The 11,270-nt window shown below is 44.4% G+C and overlaps 1 protein-coding gene across 1 annotated transcript; it reads left to right on the top strand.

The window, feature by feature from the left end:
• Positions 1-2,473: 2,473 nt before the first annotated feature.
• On the top strand, positions 2,474-5,140 carry LOC128277952 (patj homolog). The gene is made up of 2 exons (XM_053016569.1): positions 2,474-4,018; positions 4,172-5,140. Exons 1-2 carry the CDS (start codon positions 2,474-2,476, stop codon positions 5,138-5,140), a joined length of 2,514 nt encoding a protein of 837 aa, XP_052872529.1.
• The last annotated feature ends 6,130 nt before the right edge of the window (positions 5,141-11,270 follow it).

The following is an 11,270-nucleotide window of genomic DNA, read 5'->3' as shown; positions in this document are numbered from 1 at the left end:
GTGTTTTTGACTGAATGGTACATTTAATGGTGCACTGAATTTAATTCAATGGTACACTGAATTGAACGCACAATCAAAACTCAAACTACGAATGATAAAAAAGGATTTCATCAATCAGCAGGACTCGAATACGTTTAATGTTTTACAATGTTAAAATGAGGGTGGCATTGATTCCTAGTTTCCTGATAGTTCGTTTGTCGATGAAGGTGGAGAAAGTATACTTTAAGCCAGGGAGTTTTATGAACGAATCTATTAGTTTGGATGCCGGAATCATTGCCCACCATCTACTATCGAAGCCGATAAAGAGTCCACGTTTATTACAGAACTGTTTTAGCAAATTCAATAAGCTCGATCTGTCGGCGGCATGCGGACCCTCTATCAATGACGTGAGAGTAGAAGTGTCACAAAAAACTGCATTGTGCTAGTGAACGGGCGTGAGAGTGTTAGCATGTAATGGTTGTGTTTAAAGTGCCGCATATAAATACTCATAATCATAAATTGAAAAGGGAGTTAAACAAGTTCTGGAAGTAACAGAATGGAACAAATATATCAGAATTTAGAAATTTACCACAATTTACACCTTCATCAGACGACCATCTTTCTCGAAAAGAGAACCAGCAAAATCTACAACAGTTTACGCGATACCTAAAGTATCGTGGAAACAGGAAGATTTGATAGTCGCTCTACTAGAGGTGAACCAGTGGCGACTCCCAGAAACCAATTGCGGCACAAACATTCAACAAAGCAGGTAGGAAACATAGTTTGCTACTAAATAACTGTCAAGGAAACCTACAAATGTCATGGGCTCGCTTATTTTTATAGCACGTCTTCTCTGATAGCGATCGACGAACGCAGGATCGTACGGAAGCAATATTTATAGAAATGTGCACACCGTAGATTTGTGCGGTACACTTGTTGGCTTGATAGCTGTCAATAAATTGTAAGATGTCCGTGAAAATGGGCAGACCGTCCAACAGTTGTTGGATTTTGTTCGGTTGTTGGCTTAGTAAAGTCGCTGACGATTTGTGTATCTTGTAATCTAATTTTATGGTATACAGGCCATTTTGTACCATAGCCTAGCCACGGTAATATGCCGTTAGTCGGTTGGAAAATTCATCATATTGCTAATGTAGGATTCATGTAAGATTGCCATTACCTTCCGGCATTCATTGCATACGTTTGACGTTAGAGATCAGATTTGGATTGTAGGAGGTAGAAGATTCGTTTCAAACTGTTGCGCCATGGTATATGCTTTGAAAGTTATTACACGTTCAATCAGAACATCCGGTCGTTTTACGTCCTGATTGGTTGCGTACCGTCCAAATATTTTTTACAACCAGACTTTATAAATATTAGTTGTGTCATCTCTAAGCAAAAGCGTAGTGATTACGTTAAGATGCTAAGGATGTGGTAGCAGGCTGAATTTTGTTTTCAATTTTGAAATAAACTTAGAAACAATGCAACAATGTTAACGAAGAAGGAGCTATTTTCAAACTTTTGATCAAACAAACAAAAATTCGACACTATTCCACGACGAACAATTATGTTACTTATGTTTGGTCTAGGATCGCTTCACATTGGCACTGAAAGAATGACTCTCTGTAGGCAACATATATTGTTTATTTACAGTTACCAAACCATCGATCATGGCTAGTTGTACTACTAAGCAATCGGTGCAAGTCTACAACATTTATCTCCTTGTTTGTATTTTTTTTAAATTTATCGTTGAAGTCGCACGAATTTATCGCTCTTGAAATCATAGGTTGCACCATTCACCTCTTGAAATAACGGCTTTATGACGATAAACCGGCAAACATAACCTTTATCCGTCACTCAGATTCAACTGAAATTAGGCGAACGACCATTGGATCAGTCGGATTCGTGCGTGTCCGTGTCGGACACGGTGATCGAATGGGACATTTCATACTATGTATTGCACAGTATTTTTTTATTCAACTTTAACATAAGTCAGAATTAATCAAAGACCCTGTACATAGTAGACTGCTTCTCCTGCTTGTTAAATGATACCGAGGATCATAGCATTATGCAACCTACTTCAGCAGTATTGTAAAGAAAATATTTTCATTGCTGGAGGTTTACCGAGATAGATAACAAGATAGTAAACGAATGTGGCAAATTCATGGTTATCCAACAGCAGCATCGCCGTTCTGTACAATTCTCGTTCACGATCGCAATCGAGATGACTGTGTTGTATTAGGGATAATTTGCGGAATAATGCGGTGTCTGTGTGTTTGAGATATACTAACCAGTGACGGTGTCTGCTGACCAGGTTTGCGATTATCACCATTCCTACGATGTTCCTCGAATGGTGTCAGCAGCTGGTGCAGGCTGAAAGTACAATTCATCTGAAACGCAGCCAGCTATCGAATAGTAAGACTGGACCAACCATCGACTAGTCACTCAGCCCCCGAAACGAAGAGTCACTAAGCGTAGTTGCATTCTGTGCTAAGCGATGGTGCTAAGCACTGAGTGGTCTCAGGTTGAGATAATCGATTTGATCAACGATGGTAACGGACTTGGTTTCATGCTGGTCGGCGGCCGCAGCACGGGCGTAGTGATCAAGGCTCTCATACCGGGCTCGGTGGCAGAGCGGGATGGCCGTTTACAGAGCGGTGACCATGTGCTGCAGATCGGAGAAGTCAATTTGCGGGGCTTTAACTCGGAGCAGGTGGCCACCGTGCTGCGCCAGTCCGGCCAACAAGTGCGACTGATCGTGGCGCGGCCGGTAGAGCCGACCTCGCCGGACTATAAGGCACTCGCCAGCCACGCGCCGATCATCCCGACCAAGATGCTAACCGACCCCGACGAGCTGGACCGGACACTACTTCAGACGGCCGGTTACACACCCGGGGTGTTCCTGCAGTCCTCCGCTTCCATTGGGTCTGCCTTTGCCCTCGACAACCGTACTACTGCTATCTGCCCAACGCACATTGAAGTCGTAGCAGTTAACCACAGAGCGTTCGAAGCCGCCAGTTGCCTCGAGACGGTGGCGTTAGTGCGAAACGGAAGAACCGCATCGCTGGTGTCAGCAGGCAACGGAGTAGTGGCACATCATCAGTCTTCGACTAACATCCATGACGGTGCTGGAGGAGGTGGCGAGTCGAAGTCGGTTTTGAGCCAGTCGATGCGCAGCGCAGCGGCCGAAATGTTGGAATGTTGCGGTGGCAGCGCAGCCGGGACTTTGCCGGGAGTGTCGGCTGGCAGTGTCAATAAAGAATTACAGCACGAATGCACCGACGAAGGACTAGGGGAAACGAAAATGTCCCCCGAGTCACCGGAAACGGAGACATACGAGGTGGAGCTGCACAAGAACGTATACGGGCTTGGTATCACGGTGGCAGGGTACGTATGCGAGGAGGAAGACCTGTCCGGTATCTTCGTGAAGAGTATCATCGAGGGTAGCGCTGCGGAAGTGAGCGGGAGGATAGCAATTAACGACCGGATCGTGGCGGTAGACGGACGCTCGTTGGCCGGGGTCACCAATCATCAGGCGGTGGAGCTGCTGCGTAACACTGGCATCATCGTTCGGCTTATGCTGGAGCGGTTTTTGCGCGGCCGTAAGTATGAGCATCTGCAAGTGGCGCTTATCGACCCCTCGTCGAAACCGTGTCTCGCCACGGAGCGGAACAAAATCATCCTGCCTCCGGTATCCTGTCAACCGATGGTCGAACGCGGCTGCATACTAAACGGCGGTGACGCTGACGACGGTGACGGTGGTAACGACCAGGCCACAGAGTCCACCGTCGCCCACATCACGGAGCTGTCCCATTCGCAGCACTCACTTTCGCATTACCTGTCACAGTGCACCTCGTTACGCTGCTCGATCATGCAGTCCCCTTCGGTGACGACTCTCTCCATCTGTCCCGCTCGCTCCGACGCCGACTCGGTAGTGACGGAGTGCGGCGTCGAACCCGAGCTGGAATCGGGCTCGACCTTTGACTCCAGTGTGTTTGTGCTCGAAAACGGTAGTGAATTGTCGTTCGGCGGGAGCGGCGGCGTTAACGGTGGCGGCAATGACAGTAAGTCACGGCTAAACGGCGAGGAGTATCCCAGCCCAGACACTGAGGGGGGGCGAGAGGCACTGCTTCAAAATGGTGTGGTGGTAGTGACACCATCGAGTACATTGACGCACGTTGGTCCTGTCGCACAGTCTCCACTCCAACCACCTCCAACGAATGGGGACAGTAGCGGTAGCTGTGGTACGCCGACGACGACGAGAGCGGCAAACCGCAGGATGACCAGTGGTGATGACACCGATGACGACCTGGTGGTGCTGGAGCGGTGGACTCGTGAAATCCCACACAGTCAGATCGTGATGGCTGACATTCGTAAGCTGGCCGGTCTCGGCATCAGTCTTGAGGGAACGGTTGAGGTGGAGTGCGGCGTGGAGCTGCGGCCCCATCACTACATCCGCTCGATACTGGAGGATGGGCCGGTCGGGCGCAACGGTTCACTCAAGCCGGGCGACGAACTGTTGCAGGTGAACGAGCACCGGCTGCAGGGTCTACGGCACATCGAGGTGGTCAAGATCTTGAAGGAGCTGCCGGCGCAGGTTCGGGTGATTTGCGCGCGCGGCAGTTCACCACCGACGGTCATCAATACGTCGCGCAACGCGGAGGCATTTGAGGCACGGAGCCTGTTGGCCGGTGGGCTTCAGAGCCTCCAGTACATTCAGGGCATCCTCACGAAGGCACAGTCCGAGAGCTCGCTCTACACCTCTAGCACAGCAACCCTTACCGACCAGCAGCGATCGAAGTCGATGGAACAGGTGTCCGGGCTGGCGCTTTGGACTAGCGACGTACTGTACTGTGACATCGAAAAAACCGAGCGTGGGTTCGGGTTCTCCATTCTCGACTACCAGGACCCGCTCGACACTGACGGCACGGTGATCGTAGTACGTGGCCTTATTCCGGGTGGTTCGGCCGAGGCAACCAACTTCATCTTTCCCGGCGATCGACTCGTATCCGTCAACGGGCACAGTCTGCAAAGCGCCAGCTTGGACCAGGCGGTAAGTATTCTGAAGGGTATACCACTCGGAACAGCGTGTATTGGATTGTCCCGGCCGCTCTCGACTTCCGACAACAATCTTTCCTCTGCGCCAGAAACGCCCACCGCCTAGCTGCCAACAGTGTGACGTGACACTGTGTTCGTTTGCTGGTAAAAGTTCTGAGTAGTCAATTAAACATTCACAGTCGGTTTCCACTCTGTCCGAGTTGCCACTGATTTCGAGCTACTGTTACTTACGCTGCGATCAGATGTTAGCTTGATGTTCTGTCGCAGGTACTGATTCGGTCATTCACAGACACTGAAATTCTAGCGGTTGTGCCGATACAAATCAAACTGTGCTACTGCATTGTGAGCATTGGGAGCACTCTCACCCGAAATCTTACGCTGAGCCGATTTGCTTAAAGGACATTATCTTAAATGACTTAAACGACTTCTTATCTGGCATCGAAACGACCGTGCAGTGGAGCATCCCTCCAACGCTCGCGATCGCTCGCTTTTGGTCCATTAATGTATTACTATTTCGGCCGCTTGCACATCGACGTCGATGTAATTTTGCCATCTCAGACGGTGCCTACCATCTACCATGCCGCCTCTCTCTCCTAGCCATAGCTAAACAAAAGATTTTCTATAAACGGTGTACGCCTTCATGGCGAAAGATGTGTGACATGTGTGTAGAGATTCTTGCACTGCATCGAAAGTACCAAGACGAAGTAGTAATGAAGGAATGACATAGGTAAAAACACAACAGATTTCGTGCTTTCGATTGCTGCTAGCGTGTGAATATGCAGTTCTAGCTACCGTAGTCCATTGCTTCGAAAGTTTCATTCCACTTAGCCTGATGTCCTCTCAAGTTATTGCTTCACAGAAGTAACACAAAGAGAACAGTCGAGTTCACGCAGGAGAGAATAAATAAATGAGAGATTCAAGCGATTGATATTCACAATTTGGACATTCTACAGACAGTGCAAACACAGTCGGTGCGAGTTAAGTAAGAATGAGAGAATTATGTAGGACATTGAATCTTTCGAGCCATCCTTATTTGTTTCCTGTAGGTTATTACGCTACTCAAACCCTGTTTCATTCATGGGCATTTTCGTACACAACATACATCTTGACAATTCAACTGTGTTGGATAATTTTCACAATATAAAGTTTATTATTTATTCTTTATTATTTATTATTTTAAACTTTATTACTTTATTGTTTACAATATAAATGGATTTGTAAGTAATGTCGGTACCAGGTGTTTTACTTAGGATGTTAGAATTAATAGCATAGACGCCGCTTGTTTTTTTCTACTTATACAGCCCCCTCACTAATCATTTATTAATTTTGTATGCTATTTTAAAAATCGCTCTGAATTAATTCATTGGGAGACGATGTGAAATTACAGAAATTTTAAAAATCCAACTTCCATTAATTGTTGACCAAAATGCACGGCGGATTCATAGTTAAGCCATTGTACACGCATGTTCGTTGTCACGTCAAGTTCTGCGCGTTTTACCATACAAGTGATGTTTAAAGACAAGCCTTAAGATTATCAGCTGGTAGATAGAATCGAAACTCGAAGCTGGTAGATAGTATTAACACAGGTGGTTTCTGCCGAAAGTTACCTGATAGTAAAACAAGTGCTCCAAACATAAAAAGCTCACTTCCGTTTAAATTCAATCTGATTTTAAACCTGACACAAGCGTTTTAGCGTTTCTAATCCGCCATTATACATTCGTTACGTTCATTACTTGTAATACTTATTCGCTGTTCTTTGTAGCCAACGAGTTTTCCGAAGGAAATGTGAGCTGGCAAGCTAATGGTTCGGTTATCAGGTTGCCGCTACTGAGGGGTACCGATCTGGAACGTATACTTAATCCACTGCGTCTCTTAACTTGTATGGTGGTGCGTTGAACCTTTGGACTAGGTGTGCATGATTGCTAGACGATGTTTTCGTCCATCATTCGAAGTGTCCCCGTTAGCTCATCATATCTCGTACAGATTTGGAAATATTTTTTCACATATTTAGTCACTGTTCTTACCAAAAACATGCGTCAAGCGGAACCAACCAAGCCATCGGGACTCGTTGCTTTGCTCACGGTTATATTACAATTTAAAGAGCATCGTTCGGGTTTCGGTGTAAGCGCTTATTTTTAATCCTACCATGAGTGTATCAAATAGCAGTCAGCTTACCGCCATGGAGTTGGTGAAAGTTAAGGCGTACTCTTAATACCCTTCTCATAGTTTTTTTCTTTCGTAAACTAGCATTTTGTTACGTCAGGACACCACAAACCTCTGGCGCGTAACACCTAACATGTTTCTTCAAGCGTGACAAACGATGTGCAACCAAGTCGTGCATGAGACAAATAGCTTAGAATACAGACCAACACTGCTCTGTATCTCGCGGATAGTGAGAAATCTCTATAAGATCTTCTCTTCTTCTTCTTATTAGACAACAACCGCTGAGCGGTCTTAGCCTACACCAGAGACAATGTTAATCTCTGTTGCTTTCTGTAACGGTTTGTTTTTACGGGCAAGGTTGTTGGTCACGTGCCAACCCCCCTGCCACGCCGATATCGGGAATCGAAACCAAGGCCGGCTGCGTGACAACAACGAGTGTTACCGACTGCTCTATCAACGGGGGCGACGCTGATTAACACTAGCGCGTGAACAATAACATCCAACTCTGTGAAGTAAGTTGAGTAGACTGTTCCAGTTTAGAACAAGTTTCAATTGCTGTTTTTTTACTAAGCTTTTTAACTTTTTCGTTAACATGCCAGCAATCGCCGTCTGGCGAAGTCGTGTCGAAGTAGGTGTCGGTGTTGAAAAATGAACTGTAGGACTCAGGGACGCTGATGATAGTAGCAGAAAGAGTACTAGGGTAAACTTCAAGGGTTACAAAATCCTTATATACTTTTAGGTTTTTGGATTTAGATCGTGTCCTTGTCAAGGCGTCGAAGTTATCGATCACTAAAGGGAACGGATGCGAGGTGTAAGTTGCTCAAAACGAAGTTTTAGCGACATCACTGTGACCATCATTTCAAGGGACATTTTATGCGTTGATATCATACTGCCCAATGCGATTCTCAGGTAGCGATACTGTAACCATTCTAGTTTGTCTAGCAAAAGCTACCGTATTAGCGTATACTCTCACCGTTCTGAGAAAGTAGATTCTTCTGGTGCATTTCTGCATCACGAGCGGGGTTTCCAGTTAATCCGTCTGCCGAATCAGCCCCTATGTACCTACAAGAATCGGTAATTTGGATTCTCACCCTGTAGAGGAATAGATCGATTTCGGGATTGTATAATCCTTTCAATAGATTATTATGTGTATCGCTGGAAAAGGAGAAGATTACCTCAGTCTCAGTTTATGTTGGCGCAAACTCGATACCTAGGTTCCTTGAGCACTCTACGAGATTATCGAGGGTGGTTTGCAACGGACGTTGGATGTCGGCGATGTTGCTGTTGGTGACTGAAACAACACCGTCGTCAGTTGCCTAATGTCCTTCACATAAAAATTGTGCAAAAGAGGACGCAAGCAGGATTCTTGTGGTAGTCCGAAATAGCTGGTTCGTAGTTCATGGGAACCGTGATTGAAATATATTACCTGTTTTTCAAAGTATTCAAATTGAATAAAAAATCATTAATCTTTAAGCTGAGGTACACCGTTTCTCGCTTTTGACCTAGTTTATCGATAGAAACTGAATCGAAAGCCCCCTGTACGTACGTCCAACAAGACCGAGGCCATCATCTCTTTGAGACTGTAAGCTAACTCAATCTCCGAAATAAAGAGCGCTAAGTTGTCATTAGTACTCTTGCCTTTGCGGAAACCAAATTGAGTACTGGATAGAAGACAATCGAAACAATTAAAAACAAAAGAAAATAATATCAATAAGTCAAGGAAATAAGAAAAAGATTCGGAAAGACAGATGTAAGGAATATATGGTTATTGCGGCCACATTAGCGCAAAGCGTTTGACTTAAATTTCGCGCACACGCAATGGTCGACATTGAGCAAATTTTTGGGACCAATTTATCATTATTTATTAATATTTTAGAACCGTCTTATGTGCGACTCATTGGTAGAAATCGGATGGCACTAATATGAAGCATAGTATGCATGATGCGAGTTATGTTTGTTCCTCGGGAGAGGTGAAGCAAACCAAACCTGTGGCTGTTTATATGGCAAGACAAGAGTTATTTTATTTTCTATTAACCGACCCGGCGAATTGCGTTTCGCCCAATGTGAGTATTTTCTTTTGGATCCATTCAACATGGAAGTTTACTGAGCAAATCATACAGATATATACGTTGAAGTATTTATTGAAGTACTGCCGGGTATATTATATTTTTAATTTTTCCTCCAGGTGCATACATACACGTATCTGACGGTTTTACAACTCGTGAGCAGCCCACATATCAGGTTGGCTAAAAAGTAATCCATTATTTTTTCGGTAGATGCCTTTAGTGATCGATATCTTGTGAAGTATTTATCGTACAGTTTCAAATTTAGGCTCGTTTTAAAGCTGATACTTTACACTTAAAAAAATGCTTCATTGTTCTTTGTTTGTTCTATTCGTTTGTGAGTTACAGGGTGTTAACAATGGAGGTCAACGCGGAAAAAATTCGGTACATTTTTCATTTTTTGTCCGATAAAGGCGAAAACACAAGCTAGGCCACTGAAATTTCGCATGGTGTTCATGGTGCCGATACTCTAACAGCTAGCTGGGTGAAATTTTGGTTTCGTTGACTCGTTTCAGTCAATTTTGATGTTAAAGCCTAGGCAGACACGTCATTGAAAATGTCGATAAAATCACAGAAATAATCAAAGTAGATCGGCATTATAGTAATCAGAGCATCGGCCAGGAGCTAAAGATCAATCATCGAAGAGTTTTAAGTCATTTGCGCAAAGCTGTAATCACAAAGAAGCTCGATGTTTGGGCGCTACCCTATTTACATAAAAAAACATGATGGCCATCGGCACAGTTTTGGCCCAACGGAATGAAATCGAACCATTTCTTAAACGGATGGGTACTGGGGATGGGAAATGGGTCACTTACGACAATATTGTGTAAAATCGGTCGTGGTCTAAGCGTGGTGAAGCAAGTTAACCTGTGGCCAAACCAGAAATAACGGCTAGGAAGGTTCGACTGGGTATATGGTGGGACTTGAATGGAATCGTTTATTGTGAGTGGCTTCCGTGTGGTCAAAAACCAAATTCAGATCTCTACTGTCAATTACTGCACCGTTCGAAGCTAGCAATTGACCAGAAACGACCAGAATCGGTCAACGGAAGTTGTTTTGTGTTCCACCAGGTCAACGAAATGTTACGCACGGCTTTAGGGATTCACCAGAAAGTCCGAGATTTTGTTTGGGATGTTTTAATGCATCCACCGTATAGTCCGGACTTTGCACTAAACGAATGACACATTTTTCCCGCATTACAAAATTTCTTGAGTGATGAAAAACTGAGATCAAAAAAGGGTTGTGAAAATGGATTACTCCAGTTTTTTGTCAATAACGACTAAGCCTTTTACAAAAGAGGCATTACCAGCCTACCTTTGCAAAGACAACAAATTTTCCAACAAAACGGTACATATTTGACGTAAATCGGACCTTCGGAAGTATCTTAAATAATGTTTTGAATCTCACCCAAAAATAATGGATTACTTTTTAGCCAGCCTTATATAATTGACTGTGGAGAATCTAGGTTAAATCCACATACTTACGCAAACATTATCATTATACTCATACTTGTAACAATTGTCACTGCGCCTTGTTTATTGTCATCGTAAAAGCGAGTCTCACTGGAAAGTGCAAACGTTTAAATTCAATTGGTTTATCCGCTGATATGGGAATTCGAGATACTACAGGGTGGTCCAGAGTAGTCCTTATGGATTTTTTTTTTCATATGGTTTTTAAAAAACGGCTCAATATTTTTCCTTGCTTGAACATTTATTTGAAAGGTTAATTCTTCAGTTTTTTAATGAAAAACAATTTTGGTAAAATGTCAACCACGGCTGGCTTAGCAGTAGTCCATACGATTGACCTATTTTTGAGTACATTCTTGACTGTCTGTGGGCTTATCTCAGCAATGGAAACTGGAATTTCGGTCTTGAGGTCGTCAATAGTTGTTGGTTCGTTCGCATAACATTTATGTTTCACCGCAGCCCAAAGATAATAATCAAATGGTGTCAAATCACCGCTTCTTGGAGGTCAATTCACAAAACCATTTCTGCTGATTGATTGATTTCC

This window comes from Anopheles cruzii, chromosome X (assembly GCF_943734635.1).
Source record: "Anopheles cruzii chromosome X, idAnoCruzAS_RS32_06, whole genome shotgun sequence".
NCBI lineage: Eukaryota > Metazoa > Arthropoda > Insecta > Diptera > Culicidae > Anopheles > Anopheles cruzii.
Note: the sequence above shows the minus strand (reverse complement) of the source record. Positions and strands in the feature narration are given on the sequence as shown.